Raw genomic sequence first — 18,823 nt, 5'->3', positions numbered from 1 at the left:
CTTGTAACCTTTTGTATACGATGTCACCCGTTGTTGAGGGAACCTTTTTTAAGAACTAAGAACTTTCTTGAGAACTAACAAAAGTTTTGTATTGCACTGCTGGTTATTTCTGTTTGAATTTCCAAAAGGTTAGTGTCGAACTAACCTCAAAGTGTTTAATTTGGCATTTTATTTCGGGAAGTTTTCCCTTCTTACGAGATTGTCAGTTGGCCAAATGTCGAATAGCAGATGCCAATTTTCTGGTAACATGTACTTACATTAGCAAATTTCCTCTTGACTTATTCGAGGTGACTTTATTACTGCGGTTCCGGTGGCACGGTACTCGCGCGCATTCTTCACATTAACGCACGCGTGCATTTTGGGCTAGTCAAAGCATCCTATTTGTCGAAGAGGCGTGTAACGCGCGCGTACGATTTGGCGACCAGATTGGCATTACTGCACTAATGACCTTGCTAGTGACATTCAGTTCTGATTGCTGAATTTAACTTATAGATTCATGTGTCCAGTAGCCACGAATGTCAACCAGGCTCTTTGAGCAGGTAACCTTGCACATTGGCATCATGCACATACAAACTCTTAGTTCTTGGTGGTTTCATGAACATTAACCTGGAACCAAAAATCTGCAACAAAAGCGGTTTTTGCTCCGAAATTGAAGGTTTGGTAACAGTCTAAACCTGCAGGCGTGGTACCTTTGTGAATTTTAAATGGGGTTTTTCACATAACGAATGTTGAAATGAAAACTTGGCTTCGTTGTCCTTTTGAAATACACGTGGAATGCATCTTTTAAATTTAGTGGTAAAATTCGAAACAGTGATTGGTGCATCGTCAAGAGGTCATGGTATCGTCCTGAAAATGGATTGTACTTTTGGAAACGGAACCAGCGAAATCCCTCCCCGGTAAGGAGGATTGCGTTTGTTATATTACGTGTGGAATTTGTTGGTTTAAAAGATATATAATTATGTGAATCAAGAAGTCTGTCAAATGTAATTAGTGCGGTCGTTCGTGCTGCCTTTGGTGCTTCCGTCTTTTGTTTTATTTTAAATTGCATATGGGCTCTTCTCCTTGAGGTCACGTGACATGTTCGCGTGACTTGTACATCAGATTACTGGTATATTTCACTCGGCTTTCCTTAACTGTTAAACATGCTTAGCACTTGGGGAACAGTCGCGTCTGCGCAACAGATAAATATCATTGGAATTTATCGGAATAATTCATAATTTACAGTATAATGCATTGGAATTTGTTGGACACGAAAACCTGACATTGTGTGTAGATATCGCCTCTAATTTGTTTCGCCTTCAGCAAGCTTATATGGATTTAATGTGATCTGTGAAAGAACATGCAGTTGGTAATTCCGCCTTTGGCTGTAGAGGAATTCCGCCATAATGGAGGAATTCATCCAGAGTAGAGGTCCGTTATTGACGACTGTAGTTTTCTATTAAAACATTGTCAAGAAAATTAGACTCTGGATTCCGTCGCGTGGTCTTATTAATATGAGTGGCTGCTGAGGAATGCTGTGTGGTGATTATACAGAACCTATCGAGTGTTTCCGTGTGACGTCACCCAAACGCCGCTAATAAGGTGGTTACGTTTTTTAAAATGCTTTCTCGTTCACGTGTCTGGGTGCAAGAAATTGGACACAAGGAAAGTTAAAAGTCACAGATGAACTCGAGACGAATCGTCAACGTTCAAGGAAGAAGAATTTGCCATTGATTGACGGCGATATTTTATTTAGAATGTGACAAAGTTTTGTACCTTTTCACCTAGCTGCGGTGGCACCGCACTCACACGCACATTCTTCAGCTTGACGCGCGCGTGCATTTGGCAAATCATGACATCCTATTGGTCGAAGTGGAATGTAAGGCGCGCGTACCACTTGTCCACGAGCGTTGTGCCACTGCAGTAATGGCTTCTAATTCTGGAGGTGAAATTACACTATAGCTCTATGCTTTTTACTGGCTTTGATCATTCAGGTCTTTGCGCGGTCTTTTGTTTGGCGAAACATTTCATTAACCAAGTCTTGTGTTTTCGTTTTTTTTCTATTAATTAACTAAAGTGATTTGACCGTGTCTATTCATACACAATTCTGCTTGCAAGCTCGTAAATTGACCTTAGATCGCTGAACAGACTACTTCAGCGAAAAGAAAAATGTCAGTGTGTTCGTTGGTGATTTTTAATTAACGTATCGATCAGTCATTCACGGCATACGTTTTCGTTAAAAACTAAGGTTGGATGAAAATTAGTTTTCAGGGCATAAAAGGGAAAAAATGGAAAAGAAAACGTGGGGAAGTGTTTAGAGTCCTCACCGGTATGAAGAATATTTCATCGTGTGTAGTTATTTTTATTTGAACAGTTGTTCTAAGAAACTTTTGTACAGAATAATAGGATCGAAATTTGGGCCTTATTTCCTTGACACTAAATGTCGACCTTTTGTCCCCAAAGGTCTCTCGTGTCGCGCTCTTGAGTTGAATTAGTGACATTCATTTTTCAAGTTTATTGATGTGTCAGTCATCGTCCGCTGTAGACAGACGTTCGATGTAAAATCTTCAGTGGGCGGTATCACGTACGCCCTAAGACATTTCCGGCAACACGGGTATAAATGTCGTTGTTTGTTACTTGGCGCCTTATCCCTCGAGACGATACGCGCAACAAGTAGGCCTATAGAGATGAAGACAACGGTGAAGACTGGATGCCTTATCGTCTTTCTAACGAGATTACTGGTCGGTTTAACCCAATCCTGTCCCTGTTCTAACGCACGGTGTTGGCCTGTTCGGAGCGTGTCACCAGGAGGATTTACCGCCGAGTTGGATCACTTTTTAACAGGCCACACGTTGTGGGAGTCCGCGCAGTTGTCGGCTCCTTGGTGTTCTGTCCTGTGCCACACGGAACCCCAATGCCGATCATTCAGCTTCTTGCATCGGGAGAAGCAGTGCGCCCTACACTCTGTGACGAAGGAAGATTTTCCTCAGGATTGGAGTGCTCTTACCGGAGCTACACATTACAGTTATAATCCACAGGTAATCATCTCGCATCTTTGACAAGCTTTAAGTATACGGTTTTACAAGAGCAAACTGTACAAAACACCGTTTGAAGACATTTTTCAATCTTCAGTAGTTCGAATTGCACTACATACATGTACTTCAGTATAGACTAATCCGATTAGACGCCATAACTGCGGTGGCACCCCACTCACACGTACATTCTTCAGCTTGACGCGCGCGTACATTTGGCAAATCACGACACCCTATTGGTCGAAGAGGCATGTAACGCGCGCATACCACCTGTCCAGGAGCGTTGTCCTGCCTCAGTATGGTTTCTAATTCTGGTGGTCGAATTCCAGTTAACAGTACATGTATTTTTGTTCTTAAGGCCCAGATCAAATGCATACAAGCCAATTCGACAACTCACCTACTCAAGGAAACTGCCATCATAGCAAGTACGCCCCGTACTGTTGACCTGCAAGGTAAGCAGGATTTACTTATTTCTAGATCTAAAATTAGTATTTTGTTTAGGTTTACTTTGTTTGTTATTTTTGTTGGTTAAGGATAAAAGACGTCCCTCCCTCAAATGGTCAAAGCTTTGGATTGTGTTTTGTCTCGTCGATTTCAATTTGACGTGTAATAGATAACGCTTTTCTGTGCGAAAATCCTGATGCGGCGATATTGCGTTCAGCGTCGCCATGTCACTTTCAGAGTGTGACTTCCTAAGTATTTCATTCCGCAGTCTGTCAGACCCATGACTTGGAAGAGGACGACAGTGTGTCGCTGAGTGAGGTGTTCCCGCTGGATTCGGTTTGGTTTGACTTCTCAGTCAAGACGTCAGCCGGAGCTGCTATACATCTTTGCCGTGAGATAGTTGACCAGGAAGATCTCAATATCGTATACACCATTGGTAAGGTTCATGCTGCTCTCTCATCCACTCTCTACCCCCGGTTCTATCAACTTCCAACTGAAGAATCCCGAGGTTTGTAAAAACCCATGATGAAATCGACCGGATCTCACAAGTAAACTATTTTTTTTTTCAGGATTTTTGTTTAGCTGGAAAAGGAGAAAAATGAGTTCTTTGATCTGATGTTTTACTCACTTTGGCATCCCCGTAGAAAAATGGTCATTATGTGAATAAAAAACATTATCTTGGTTTAATATTGGGTTACAAATATGAATATGTTGTTTCTTTTGCTACTAGTCATTGGTTCAAACGCAAACAGCCAGACCGATCTAATTGAAGATTCCCCTGGTACCGTCTTGGTCAGCTCGCCAACTCCGGACATCCTGGACTCCGCAATGTATCGCCAATTCTGGGTGTCTTACGGGAAGGGTAACGTTAGTTTTGGTCGGGTGACGGGGACGGCCAATGCAGTGACCCTCCTCCAATACGACGCCGGTACGACAACACCCGGGATTAATCGGTTAATGTTATCGTCTCATCGGTCACGTCACCCTACCACCTGGCGGGTATTAAAAGAAGTTTGCAGCGCAGGCAATGATTCCGATGGCAAGTAGGCACAGTAATTAGTTGCCCGGGAGCAAGCCTGAATCACGTACTTGTTTTGTTTAATCGAAGGAGACGCCATGAATGCGGTGACACCATAGAGTTATAATGCACTGCACTCGCACGCACATTCTTCAGCTTGACGCGCGCGTGCGTTAGGCAAATCACGGCACCCTATTGGTTGGGATGCCATTTAACGCGCACGTGCCACCTGTCCACGAACATTGTACCAACGTCCGGTTGCCGAATTGCACTATACGCTCTCTCTCCTTTTACCCCTTGCACGTCTTTTGGTCCGTTCTCTATCCACATCGTTTGCCGTGTTTCACTCCTGGCGCTTCCAAAACGTGTCTTGGCGCCTTTCGTCTATTTTTTCTGTATGTTAATTCTCCTTAGCCTTTTTTCGAGACGGTGTCACGTCTCAACATGGAACTTGGCACGAACCCTGATCTCTTTTGTAGTCAGGATCGCTTGATCAAGACTGATTTCTATTTAAACTTTGTGTTATTTGTTTAGGAATGTATTGGCAACAATTGTGGCAAACAACAAGACCTTCACTCGTCACTAGCTTGAAATTCGAGCAAAAGGATATGTCTTTACGACGATTTCTTTAAAATGTCAGTGAAAAAAAAAGTGAGCAGTGAAAGAAAAATAGCGAACTATAGAGATAAATAAAAACCTTGACGTGTGACAAGTTAACTTAAATTATTACTTTTTCTTATTCAAAGCTGAACTAATGGGAGCGTTTTTTTCACGAATCAAGAATATCCATTTACACGTTGTTTTAATTGAGAAGCTAAAATAATAGAAACAATATCAAAATCATTCTATTGTCAAAGTCATCATCTTCACAAAGAGAGTCGGCTGGGGATATGATTTGACTCCCCGGGAAAACCTTTCAAGCACCGACCCTAGGCTGATAGCGTATTTTCCCGACGTTTTGAGTTTCAGCAATTAAGTACTGATAATGTTTCCACGACAGCACGGTCAATTTGGAGAGTGGACGGAGGTACTTCAACTTCCCCTTTCTGTATTGATCTATTCATTAAAGTCCCCGCAGATGAAGTAGACAAAAGCAGCGCTGTTTGAGGGGAAAAACTCCTCCAATATTGGCATCGTTGATTTGATACTAATGATCACCCTGAGCTTTTTATAATCATTAAATAGATTATAAACACATCCGTCTGAGTTTACAATATTTTGTGTCTGTTTCTGTCCTTTTGTTTCTGTCGTCCCCCGCATGCGGGGGAATCTTAGTGGGAGCCATTTTGTTCACTTCGGCTTGAAAGCGACTGCATTCAGAATCGCCTCCTATTATGTCATAAAAAATCAAGGAAACTTCAATCGATGATCCGTAAGGTCCCTGGGAGTATTTTCTTCATTGTCATGGTGATGTTAATGAATGTGAGCTGGAAAAGGATTCTTTATAGCCCAGTCCTTGGTTACAATTATTTTATTACTGCCGACTTTCCTCTCCTTGCAACTTTGACGTGTTCTTGCAGGCTTTAGAATAGCTTCGTTTGTGGATAATGACCGTTCAAGAGCGGTCACAATCTGGTCTTCTGTGTGTCTTGAAAGCTGATTAAGACAAGTTCATTCTTTTAAATTTTAAATTAGCATTTCTTTATGAGAGCCCCTAGTGTCCTTTTAGTGGCCGAAATGTGTGAAGTTTTCTACCTCTTGTTTCTTTCGGCGTTGATATTGCTGGGAAATGCCCGAGGTTGTCAGCTTTTATACCTGGGAGTCAGTGAGCAATGCTCGCAGAATCGTTACGTTACGCCAGGAGCAATTCCATACAATAAATTCCATACATCCAATTCCATACAATAATTAACCCTTTAACATCTAAAGATTCACAGTTTATTTCGTGCACCATTGCAGCTTTGAAGGTTTTAAAGTTCAAATTGAAGCATTTTTTCAACCTTTTGTCTCATATTTGTAGATAACTTCAATTCATTCCAGTTGTAAAAGTTCCGAAGGATGAATTCCAGTATATGTTGTTATTCACTAACTTGGACTTTACAAAGACATTGGTGGTTTTCATAGTCTTGAGAAATTATATGGAATTCACAAAACTGTTTATGGTAAACAAATGTTTGTTTTGTTTTGTTTTTGAAAATGCCTGACGAATATCGACTCTGTGGCGGCACTGTAAAAGTCAGACCAACACAGAATCGACACCTTGGAAGCACTTTATGTCGCAATGGAAGGGTAGTTACTGGGTGTAAGCGTTTTACCCGGTTTGGTTTCCTGTTTGGGCTGGTGCAGGAAAGGTACATGGCGATTTTAAGCATAAATCGTATTTCGCACTTTCACCTGGTCTCATTTTGATACAATATCGACACCACCTGGACCTGAAACGTCATTTATTGTTGTAAAAAGTGGGATCGTCGATAACGGTTAGGTTGCATTCTATTGGCTCGGGAATTTCAGTATAAATCAAACCACGAATAAGTTTGCGTTTTTCATCTTACTGAATTTCTTTCAGTATGCAAACCTTGCCAAGAAAAATCATGACGCTGACATGCGGTAACTTTGACGACAAGTATTCATTCGGTGAGCCACATAAGATTTCATTGTACAAGTGTATTTGAAAGTTGCCACTCGGAAACAAAGATGGATTAAGGTCTTAGTCTATGCCAGCTCTATGTATTAGTTTTTTTCAAAAGACATCATTTCTTTTTGAGAACCCATAAATATTTCTTTTCACTGTATCTTTGTCTCATTAATCATTTCGTAAACCTGGGTTTTCTAGGACACAATTTCTCTTTAAAAGTGAAGAGATAAATGAAAACCCACAACTTGGCCGACATGGCAGAGTTCGTTCTGTTGTCTTGGTTCTTGTGGCCTAATATTTGTATGTCCAAGTGGAAAAAAAACCCACAACGTATTTGAAATGAATAATGGTCTTCAGAGACCAATTGTGTTGCCTAAATAACGAACGCGAACTCGGCATTTGCTTTACAGTAGTTCCGTGGGCTATCGATATCTTTTACAGACATTTGCAAACCAAGTCGAAGCGCTGAATAGAATTGACACAATAGGGTTTGGAGTGCGTTTGGAACCTTTGAGGTGTTGGCTGTGTTTTGCCTTTGAGGTTCGTCCAACCAACCCCCTTCCCCCCTGTATTTTCTCATATTTTAAGTGTCACCAAATGCAAGCCAATGTCATAAATTAGGCGAGGAAACACTTAGGCATTAGGGAAATTCTAATCCTGCCGGAGGTTAGGTTTGAGCTAACAGTTGTGAGGAAGGTCAAAACGTGTGTTCGTGGGGGCGTGTGGGAAGTCAACAGAATTCCTGGCAGATAGTGGTAATTATCGTGATTGAAAATTGCAGTGTTCTTGTCATTTTTTTTATTAAGTAAAGGTCAGTGCGCACAGCAAAACTCATTACTTAAGCTGAGAGCTAATTTATAACTAAATTTGAATGATTCTACGGCCATTTTAAGGGCAGTTCGGTTTCTTGTTATTTCTACACTAAAAATTGTATTATTTATGAGCAAAAGTGTGATATGATTCACACTGTTGTGGACAGGTTACTCCTTTTTCTTTGCCGATTTATTGTTTTAGCGACGGAGGACAGGCAAGCATTTTCTCAGGAGTAATTACAAAAAGCCCATTTTGGTCCACATGCCCTAAAATGAACAGAGTTTCCTTGAAATGACATTAGAACAACAGCCCTGTCATTTCAGGAGAAACGCAGAACATTTTTACATGTTTAAAAGGTGTTCTTTTCAAATCGTATTCACCAGCACAGGATGGCGGGCAGTTTTCATAATATGTATAAGAAAAAAGTTTTTGACCTTTAAAGTCTTTAAATTCTTAAACGGGATAAAGTTTGACATTATATAGGACTATTGTCATTTACATATTCAGTTCTGGTACGCACAACTCGCCAATGAAAGAACGATTAGTGGATGCTTGATGATCCTATTGGCGGCAACTGACGGGTTCTTGCCCTGGGGCGTGACTGAAATATTCTGATCCCGTTTGATTGAAGGGTTGAGTAGGTCCTATTACCCGCACGGCCGACTTAGCGTACGCGCCTGCTTTGGGCTGTGGAAAAGTTGTGCACATGCATCAGAGACAGGCCTACAGTAAGTTCAAGTAGCGGTGAAGATAATGGAAATTAATTCCGCATAATGATCGATGACGATCAGTGTATTATTGACGAATTCAGACCAAAGCACCATAGCTGTTGGCAAACGTTCCTACGTAAACTGCGGGTCTGTGGAAACTCTACGGGTAGATTCGTGTTCTGTTGTCGACTGCCGGCTACGCAAGTTCGTTGAAGCAGCCACAAGCGGTGATTCTCCAGTCCATGCCACAACATAGTCCTTTAAGGGTAAGTTGTCACATTAGGCTTGAATTACTTCACATTGACGATGAAGATGTTATTCATTCTACTGCCCAGCTCAGAGCTATACATAGATCACAGCATGGTGCGCATTCAGGTAGGAAGTCCAATCGTTTGAAATGATTTTGAGAACAGTGGTGTAAATTAGAACTTATTTACTCGAAATTAATCCCTCCATCCTTAATCCTATATCCGTCTTGTTTAGTTCTCCCTCAACGAGACGATCTTTTCCCCTGCCTTCAGCTTATATCGCTCCCCCCCCCACAAATAAGGAACATCCAAACATTAAGGTTTGTATTGAAATCCAGGATACTGTAATTGGCCTTTCCCTCATGTCGTCCCCACACCCTCTGCGCTCTCACCTCTGAGAATCCCCCTCCCCTCCCCCAGTGGATCCACGTCTTCAGACCTTTTCCCCTTTGTCTCCAGCTGCAACAGTTACTGGTTCTTATTTTTCAGACTGTGATTTCGAGTTGTCTTTGATGGCATGACAGGCCCGTTGCCTGACCAGAGACTGAGAGGGGGTTGTTAAACCCAAGAGTGGAACATTTGGCACTGTGAACACCTATTTTTATACAAAGGCCTGTCATAATGTGAAAATAAATATTTATTCTAAAAAGAAACCTCAGAAGCGAGCGAGGGGGAGGGGGGTTGTTAGACCCCCAAACCCCCAGCCCTTGGCCCTTCATGAACTTATGGTAAACCCCCTCTGAAGCTGAAACTAGTAACACTTTCACTCCCTTTCAGTAGTGTAAATCGAAATTATGCGCAAACTGAGGATGTAAGTGAATATTAAATTATTACAACTAAATAGAATTCGACTGAGAAATCGTTTGAAATTTTCCGAGTCGAGTTATTCACAGGTCTATGAAAAGATGAAGTAGCCTGGTTTTGTTTTCCGTACATAGGCCTATATAGAGGTCACCGGTTGATATCGATCGTTCATTTAATTTGTTTACCCCAGCAGGATTGATTAATTGTTTCCCATAGAAAATAAAAAATATAACCTTGAACTTTCAGTCGTGCGGTAATTACGCTAGCCCCGTCGCTATAGCGTCAGACATAAGGGTGTGGCACAGTACCAGCTGGGGGTACATTATAAGAACAATAGATCATTTTGATGCTTATGGTTTATGCCGATGGGGCTCAGCTACTCACGTGGGGGGGGGGTGGAGTCTGGCCCTTTGGCTTCCCACCCTCCTCCTTCGGGATGGGCCTGAATTATGCAATTTTCCGCTGCTCTCACCGCTGTCCCACCAATCCAAAGCACTCTGACGCCGGTTGAACAAAAGATCTCTGAAAATAATAGACTTGTAGTTTCCGCGCTGTGCACTGCCAGTATTCCTGGTTAGTTTCCTACCCTCTCTAACCGTCGTAGGCACGGCATCAGTTATGCCAAGTTGTCCTTGAGCATTCCTGAGTTCACGACTTTACCAAACCACCACGACCTTCGCGTATTGTTGTAGTAACTGTCAGTCTTGTGTCATAATTATTGGCAGGAATAACAACACAATTATGATGGGATATCCAAGATAAAGCTCTCCCATGACCGGATGCAATTATAGTTTGGACAAGTGGTCTTCAATTTGAATGGGAGGTTTATTTATTTATTTTGTAATTGGCCATCAACTTAAAATCACAACTGCGGACACAATGTCCAGCTATTCAGTTTGAGGTTGATAAATTGATCCCACCTCAAAATTGGAAGATACAGGTCGAGTACAGTCTTCGTGATATAAAAACTCAACCTGTCCACATACTGCTCATTATGATTCAACCTCAGCAGAATAACAAATTGTTGGCATTTGTTCCCCGTTTGTAAGACGAAACTATGCAAGCTGTGTTTGATTAAGTAATGTTCTAATCCTCTACTTTTTTGTGACCAGGAGTTACCATGACAACTCGTATCATCCTTTGGGGTGTTCCCATGTGCCTATCCACCGTGTTCACACGCTGTATGAACGCGAGAGGCGACACCGAAATATTTATGGAACCCTACGACAACTGCCACAGTTTTGGACCGGAACGACGCATCTCTTGGCCCGACCAAATGCGGTCTGCCGAACTGCTTAACGACTGGCAGACCTACGAGTACACCCAGAAGTTGCTGGAGAGAGAAGACCATTACCAAGCGTCCATAGTGTTCGCTAAAGACATGGCTTACGCCGTGGAAGGCAAGTACGACATGCTGCCTAAGGGATATCGGCACACCTTCATAGTTCGGGATCCTGTCAAAGTTTGGGTGGCGTACCATAGACGAATTAGGCAACTTCTGGGTGACAAGATAGAGCTCCGCAATGGAGGTGATTTGCCTGGTGATCTGGAAAGCTACGCTAGCCAAACCTCTGTTTATAAGGCCAGCTTTGATCTAATGGAGTACACGAGGACTGTGTTGAACCAGGCACCGGTAATAATCGACGCCGATGATTTGACGGACCACCCCGAGGCCACCTTGCGTCGGTACTGCCTAGCTGTGGGCATCCCGTTCAAAGATAAGATGCTGTCTTTCGGCTCCTCTGGGCATTCCAAGGATGAATTGGACCAGAGATGGCACTGTTCCAAGTTCTTCACCTGGGGAGAGGAAAGGGGTGGGTTCTACACCAAGGCAATGGAAAGTAAGGGGTTTGTGAGCGACAAGAAAGAGTATAAAATCTCGGATTTGCCTCCAGAGGTTGTGGAATGTGTGACGAGAAGCAAGGATTGGTATGAAAAACTGCATGCTTTAAGATTAAAACCAGAGTGATTATATAGTATTTTCGGTGATGACGGTTGCTTGCGAACCAAAACCATGACAATTGGAGCAATAGGAGAAGACCGCTGCGTAAATTTTACATGTTTTTTTCAAGCAAAGTGGACTCGCTATAACAGACCGCCCACTTTAATCTGCGTTCGCATTCCAATACAATCAAAAACTCTGGATGGGCGGTAACCGCCCTCTGTTGACACATGCCAACTCCAAGCCTCTGAAATTTAAAAAGAAGAATAAAACCTTCGGTGTGAGCAATGAGGGCGCCCCTCATGTGTGTTGTTATTTTCATCCTTGCTCGACCTCAACACCATATCTCATTTAAAATCCATTTGTGAGCAGAGCTTTGCAGGATAATGCATTTTCAATAACATAGGCAGTTCTCCGACCGCACAGTAATGATCGGGTTTAATTCTCTAAAAATATTCATCCACCATTTCAAAGTCCTGTAGTTTTAGAAGATGCAATGTATTTGATTTGTCTATTTTATATTAATACTTTAACGAGTGACAGACATTTATTCAACGTGGTTTATGTGGTTATTTTTAGAAAGGCATAATTTTTATGAGAGTTGTACGTAATTTAGTTGTTTTATGGTGTAGTTTCCGATACCAGTAGGGATTATTAGAAGCATACGCAGCATATGCCACCTTTTGTTGGTGCTGGGTTCAGTCAACTAACGAATTAATGAAATTGTTATAGGAATAACAACATGCTCTTTTAAAAAAAAAACAACTGGAGCATGTACAAAGAATGCCCTTTTCATCAGGTCAAATATTCTTAATGTAAATTAACACTAAAAGAGCGCTGTTACTTGTTTCAAGATAATCAATGTTCGTTAATAGGGACTTGAAATGAGTCTTAAACTTCAGTATCTTTGTTCTGTAATTTGGATCCAGCGAACAGTTGTCACTGGCTATAGTTCAAGCCAGGCGAATATCATTTATTTTTGTCCCCTTTATGCAAATTATGGTCGGAAGTGCTCCTCGACTCGATAATTGTTCCATAAAACACCATCCGGGGACGCATAATTCTCCATGTCCGCAACCTTGGGAACTGTAAAAATAAAATTATGTTACTTGGGCACAGACATGTTAAGGGATATTTATTGTCCCAAGCCTCGACGCAAGTTTTAACAACTGGCATTCAGAATGTAAACACTCTTCTTGTAACATAGGTGATACACCTGTATCTAACCAGTTTGGGATAATAAAAAAAAAATAAGCACAATAACCCTTGCTGGAATGTTCTACTCTTGTGGGGGGCATATATGCCTCCTGAAAATCACACCTTACCAGGAGATTTTCATCATGTAACACTCTACTGTGGTTGTCGGGAATAAAGTTGATCCACCGTAACACGTCCACGTCGCGAGAGAATATAACCCAGGTCCATATTGATATATAAACCGATAGTTATCATGCCTGAATTTTGCCTTGTCGTTCATGAAGCAGAATGAAATCCCCGGTCTGAAATGGAATGCTCCAAGAAATGAACACTTCCATGAAAAGTGACACCTGTGCGCCCAGAGTCAGTTTCTTGTCGAACCTGTCTTTATATACCATGTAATATTCACATTATTCGGCGAAATGACATGTATTCCGTACATCGTAAATTTTCCTTCCCCAAGTGGGCGTGTCGTTAGGAAGTCTGTGGATTTCCCCGTGACGTGTACATTACAAAACCAGGTCTGCTGCCGCTTCTTTGCAAAGACCTGATGAACAGCGAATAAATAATCATGGTTAGACACCAAAGTCCAAGAGTATCTAACACTTATATCCAAGGAAAAACTCAATATCACATCTTACATTATGTTACAAGTTTCTGAGGTATATAAATGTATTTTATTATGATAATAAGTGAAAATTAATATTACATCATGGGACTCGCATAAGCTACATTACTTATCACCAGGGTAATCCCATTAAAAACATTTGCTGTAAAAAAGTGTAATGCAACCATGTTCGTAAAACAATAAAGATGGGATCCCCTGTCGTAAAAGTGCAGGTCATGAATAAAACAAGCCATGAGAATTCCCTCGGGAATACCAAATTGTGTGTTTTCCGCGTGGCCTACCACTTATAACCGTGACACGACAAAATTGACCCGCAAGCGTCGTAGTAATCGAAATACCTTTGCAATTAGGGGTGTCGATTTAATGCAAGGGAGGGTCTCTCCTTCGTGGGGCTGCCCGGTTGTGCGCAAATTGACGGCAACATCTTGACGAGAGGCACTTGGCGAGTCGCAACCGTTAGGTTTGTAGAGTGTCCTAGCCAGCCATCACAGTTGGATTAAGACGCTTAGATCTCGGAGAAAAACATTTCCCTTCGTCAAAATCCTTGTCAGAGTTCTAGGTCTCCATTCTTCCCCTGTACCTTCGAGACTTCAAGGCTTGATTTGCTGTTCAAAATGGTAAGCTCAATATTATTACGAGTGCAATTCAAGGTCCAATCATTTTTATTTGAAATGTTTTGTGTTACGTTCCGTTTATTCTTAGCCAGTTTGTTAGAGCAAGAAAACAAAAACTAGTAATTATTCTCTTGAAGTCTTGAGATTAGGGTGGAAGGGCACTCAACAAAAGTGTCTTAGGAAAGGGACGAGAAATTCAGCCGAATAATAACGATAGCTTTCTTGATTATCTGGGAATAAAGACAATAAAATTTTTTTGTCTTTCCTTAAATTTTTCCACAATTGGAATATGACTGAATGTAGTTATTAAGTTTACTTGTAAACGTTGTTTGATCGCACAGCTATTGATTTATAAAAGGTGTTCTATCAACATCACTGAACGCGGCCGGACTTTAATTTCCGTGTCAGTATTTCTTTGTGATTAAAGGAATTATTGAAATTCTGCTTCGGCAATGTATTTTACAGTGGCTTTCATCAAGAAATATTGCTCGGTATGCCGAAGATATTCCCCGTAAATAATGAGAGACGGAAAGCAAAGGGAATCATGACATTACACCTGTGTTCTTGCATCGTTATCAACACATTTTTAGAAAATATTTTCATTAGAATAGTTACAGTATGTGGGTCTAAATGAACGAATTTTTCCCAGTATGATGTTTTTGCCTAAAAAGTATGGATTGGCCTCGTGTCAAACAGCCGGTTTCTTTGCGCAGTGAACCTAGTATACGCACTGACGATCATTATGTTAGGGGAGAAGTTAGATTGCAAAATATTATTCGATCGTTTAAACGAAACAAGCAAAATGCATGGAGTTCAAGGACTAATTTGATTTAACAAATGGCCTTTCTGATAGCGAAGAGATGTAATTCACTTAGGCCTAAACTTTTACTCCTTGGCATAATGTCATCTCGAGCAATTTACTGGGCCCGCTTCAAGCTCGTACGACTCCACTAAATTGCGTTTGGTCAATTGACTACATAATCAAATACAGTTTTCGGCTGAACCATGCTTAATGTATCTAGGAAATCAGAGAGCGTCTTTGGGACAAAAAAACGATAGGTTTGATGGGTAGAGGAGATCATAAGCAAGATCTTGAGACAGTAAAAGACGCAGATGCCACTCATTAGGAATGTAAGGGTTTTTAACAAGGTTGGAATTTTTTGGAAGCAGTGGATAGCACATTTAGATTTTCAATATTTTGCAGCATATCCCATAGCTTCGCCAAACAGAAATAAACACTGCAACCACTCTAAGCCGATGTACATGTACTGCAGTTTCGAGTTAAAGTGAAAACATAGGACTCCTCCTTGCAATATCAATATTCTTCGATTCCAGGATGTGATCAATATGACCGTTGAGTGATGCATTAAGTTGATTTGATGTCATGCCCGCACATATCTCCCCGTTAATAGCTTGCCCTACATAAACAACTCGACATGACGAAATAAGACCGTATTGTGCTGGTTTGTTGTCCGTGCACTGTAAATAACAAGACTACATTTCCGTATCATCATAAAATATTACCCTCCGTGGTGCCTTACGTAGGGATACGGGTCCAACGAGGAATTACACCGCCCCGTATCTTCAACGCGCATGGCTTGGTCTTAGCAAGGGGCCCGGGAGGCACAGAGACCGCCCGATGAGTCACGCGGCCTGCGCTCTGGTTAAATCTCATTTCCTACCGGGGAAACATGGCCACCTGAAAACAAAACATCGTACCTCTTCTAGTGGAAATGCAGTGCCAAATAAAAATTTTCCAAGATTTCGAATATTAATCGCAAGCAGAATTAGAAATAGGAAAGTTCCAATCAGAAAACAGTATGATTTACTGTTTATAGGACATTTCCTGTGTAAAGGCGTTGGGTATAAGTCTTATGAGAAGATCGTTCATTCGAAGTTGGAAGAGAAGATATTACTTCAGTGTATAGGCCTATATGCAGTATTAGAATTTCTTGTTTTATCGATGGTGATGATTTCACTTTGGTTTTACTGTAGCGTGAATGTATCTCTATCCACGTCGGCCAAGCTGGTGTCCAGATTGGCAACGCCTGCTGGGAGCTGTACTGCCTGGAGCACGGCATCCAACCTGATGGTCAGATGCCCAGTGACAAGACCATCGGAGGTGGTGACGACTCCTTCAATACCTTCTTCAGCGAGACCGGTGCTGGCAAGCATGTCCCTCGCGCTGTCTTCGTCGATCTCGAACCTACCGTTGTCGGTAATATAATCACCTATATCTTCAATACCTATGTGTGCCTAGGTTTAATAGCACCGTTCAGAATACCAGGTAACGTTTATTTCGAAATACATGTAGTTGTTTTCCTTCCTAATTACAGATGAAGTTCGTACCGGCGCCTACCGCCAGCTTTTCCACCCTGAGCAGCTGATCACAGGCAAGGAAGATGCCGCCAACAACTACGCCAGGGGTCACTACACCGTTGGCAAGGAACATGTGGATACGGTACTCGACAGGATCCGCAAATTGGTGAGGGAAATTCCCTCCAATTTATTTCCTGCTGTTTTTCTGTTTATTGCAACTACATGTTTACAAGCACACCTGTGTTTCTTTCTGTATCCAATCGGTTTTATCTCTTTGACTATTTTGCACCTTCTTACCTTTAAATGTACAGGCTGACCAGTGCACGGGTCTACAGGGTTTTCTTGTCTTTCACAGCTTCGGTGGAGGCACCGGCTCTGGCTTCACATCCCTGTTGATGGAGCGTCTCTCCGTCGACTACGGCAAGAAGTCCAAACTGGAGTTTGCAGTCTACCCGGCTCCCCAAATTGCCTCTGCCGTAGTAGAGCCCTACAACTCCATCCTGACCACCCACACTACCTTAGAGCACACTGACTGTGCCTTCATGGTCGACAATGAGGCCATCTACGACATCTGTCGACGCAACCTCGACATTGAGCGTCCGACTTACACCAACCTCAACCGTTTAATCGCTCAGATTGTGTCATCCATTACTGCGTCATTGCGTTTTGACGGCGCTCTGAACGTCGACCTGACCGAATTCCAGACCAACCTGGTGCCCTACCCACGTATCCACTTCCCATTGGCAACCTACGCACCTGTCGTTTCAGCCGAGAAGGCCTACCATGAGCAGCTGACTGTTTCAGAGATCACTAATTCCTGCTTTGAGCCGGCCAACCAGATGGTGAAGTGCGATCCTCGTCACGGCAAGTACATGGCCTGCTGTCTGCTCTTCCGAGGTGATGTCGTCCCCAAGGATGTCAACGCAGCCATAGCACAAATTAAGACCAAGCGCTCAATCCAGTTTGTCGATTGGTGTCCAACTGGCTTCAAGGTGGGTATCAACTACCAGCCGCCCACCGTCGTACCTGGCGGTGATCTTGCCAAGGTGCAGCGTGCCGTCTGCATGCTGAGCAACACCACGGCCATCGCTGAGGCTTGGGCTCGTCTGGATCACAAGTTCGATCTGATGTACGCCAAGCGTGCCTTCGTCCACTGGTACGTGGGAGAGGGTATGGAGGAGGGCGAGTTCTCTGAGGCTCGTGAAGATCTGGCAGCCTTGGAGAAGGATTACGAGGAGGTTGGCGTCGACTCGGGTGACGGAGAAGATGACGAAGATGTTGAAGAGTACTAAGATCACTCTTCACATGTTCATGCAGGGAGCTTGCCTCCCTATACAGTGTTCCCAATATCGATTCCTGTAGAAACTGAAATCCAGTATTCAGTAAACCATTTCATTGTAGTGTAAAAGTATATTAAACGAAGTGCAGGGAATGTTGGGTGTTTTGATAATAGAATATTACCGTTTTTAATCTAGAACATTTCTTTTTAGCAATGATCAGCATTTTGAAAACTCACAGCTCATTCAGTAAAGATCTGCTTATATTTGTACCAGAGGTGCGTCTTTGTGTCAAAAAGACTTGATTTATTCATTAATCTCAGGCTGAACCCAGAGAAAGAGGATTTTGGTTGCAGGTTTCGAAGTATTTAAACTAAGAACACGTCAAACGTGATCAGTTTTTGGACATTATAGAATCCAAAGTGTCGTGAAGAACATCATGCAGTAGGCCTACCAATATTATTCTGTTTTCAGGGACATGTCGAATCCTAAATCTGTCGATGTTGATTAATCGATTAGTAAAGTGTCGATCATTTTAATCGATGAAATCAAGGCAACCACTCAGACTACGAATACCAAAGGAGACAGATCGTTTTGACCACTCGATTTTAAACGCTGACCATGGTTGCCAGTCAGATCACATTACATAACTCTTTCGTTCGAGTGTCGCATCGAACGGTACGTCGAAAAGTTAAGAAACAAAATCCTTCATAGTCCAATTTGTAGCTATATCCTTCGCTTCTTCATTTTAATTGTGAACAAAATTACACAGCGTCGTATTTTCCATAATTGCCAAGTACATAGATCAAAAAGTAGATTTGAATTCCCAAGAGCAATCAAGTCACATTATTCTTAAGAACAAATCGACTTCAAAAGAACTTTACGTTCGTAAGGGTTAGTAGTAATCATGTAATATCTCGAGAACAAAATAAAATTACTTGTGAAACAGATTTAGCCTTGTGTGTGTGTTGCTGAAAAAGAAACATCCACCTTCTTCCTATAGGCCTACCAATTATGTATTGGATTCGAATCCTTGCTGTGTCATCGTCATCCATCGAAAATGGTCCTGTCATCACATGATCGTCAGCATTTAAAATGGCAAAAACAAAATAAGGAGCAAGCTGGAAGGTTGTTTACTAGATCGGCTGCCTTCAATCAATACTATCTTAAAGAATTTAGTCGCAAAAAAGGGTTAGAAAGTAATTGTGCAGAAGGGAATACAT

At 42.0% G+C, this 18,823-nt stretch overlaps 3 protein-coding genes across 4 annotated transcripts; all 3 read left to right on the top strand.

The window, feature by feature from the left end:
• The first annotated feature begins 170 nt into the window (after window positions 1-170).
• LOC147796562 (uncharacterized) lies at window positions 171-6,150 on the top strand. The gene is made up of 4 exons (XM_087146679.1): window positions 171-3,017; window positions 3,370-3,463; window positions 3,724-3,891; window positions 4,186-6,150. The coding sequence occupies exons 1-4, from the start codon at window positions 2,667-2,669 to the stop codon at window positions 4,500-4,502; spliced, it is 930 nt and encodes a 309-aa protein (XP_087002805.1). The 5' UTR covers window positions 171-2,666; the 3' UTR covers window positions 4,503-6,150.
• Window positions 6,151-8,595: 2,445 nt separating this feature from the next.
• LOC147796561 (uncharacterized) lies at window positions 8,596-13,662 on the top strand. 2 transcript variants are annotated; one of them, XM_087146718.1, is made up of 2 exons: window positions 8,596-8,837; window positions 10,736-13,662. In XM_087146718.1, exon 2 carries the CDS (start codon window positions 10,744-10,746, stop codon window positions 11,590-11,592), a length of 849 nt encoding a protein of 282 aa, XP_087002844.1. In that variant the 5' UTR covers window positions 8,596-8,837; window positions 10,736-10,743; the 3' UTR covers window positions 11,593-13,662. The 2 variants fall into 2 exon arrangements, with proteins under 2 accessions (XP_087002844.1, XP_087002845.1); XM_087146719.1 differs by lacking the exon at window positions 8,596-8,837 and adding an exon at window positions 8,848-8,946.
• A 145-nt stretch (window positions 13,663-13,807) lies between these two features.
• LOC147796560 (tubulin alpha chain-like) lies at window positions 13,808-18,550 on the top strand. The gene is made up of 4 exons (XM_087146710.1): window positions 13,808-14,007; window positions 16,000-16,222; window positions 16,341-16,489; window positions 16,635-18,550. The coding sequence occupies exons 1-4, from the start codon at window positions 14,005-14,007 to the stop codon at window positions 17,613-17,615; spliced, it is 1,356 nt and encodes a 451-aa protein (XP_087002836.1). The 5' UTR covers window positions 13,808-14,004; the 3' UTR covers window positions 17,616-18,550.
• Window positions 18,551-18,823: the final 273 nt, after the last annotated feature.

Source organism: Acanthaster planci, linkage group LG15, assembly GCF_054643075.1.
Source record: "Acanthaster planci isolate LZ-2023a linkage group LG15, COTS_SCS, whole genome shotgun sequence".
NCBI classification, from domain to species: domain Eukaryota; kingdom Metazoa; phylum Echinodermata; class Asteroidea; order Valvatida; family Acanthasteridae; genus Acanthaster; species Acanthaster planci.
This window is presented reverse-complemented; position numbering and strand designations above follow the sequence as displayed.

Coding starts and splice junctions, on each gene's coding strand:
- LOC147796562 (XM_087146679.1), top strand. CDS start 2,667: ATGAAGACAACGGTGAAGACTGGATGCCTTATCGTCTTTCTAACGAGA. Junction 3,018..3,369: donor ATTACAGTTATAATCCACAG/GTAATCATCTCG, acceptor TTTGTTCTTAAG/GCCCAGATCAAATGCATACA. Junction 3,464..3,723: donor CCGTACTGTTGACCTGCAAG/GTAAGCAGGATT, acceptor TTCATTCCGCAG/TCTGTCAGACCCATGACTTG.
- LOC147796561 (XM_087146718.1), top strand. CDS start 10,744: ATGACAACTCGTATCATCCTTTGGGGTGTTCCCATGTGCCTATCCACC.
- LOC147796560 (XM_087146710.1), top strand. Junction 16,223..16,340: donor TCTCGAACCTACCGTTGTCG/GTAATATAATCA, acceptor TCCTAATTACAG/ATGAAGTTCGTACCGGCGCC. Junction 16,490..16,634: donor TCGACAGGATCCGCAAATTG/GTGAGGGAAATT, acceptor TTAAATGTACAG/GCTGACCAGTGCACGGGTCT.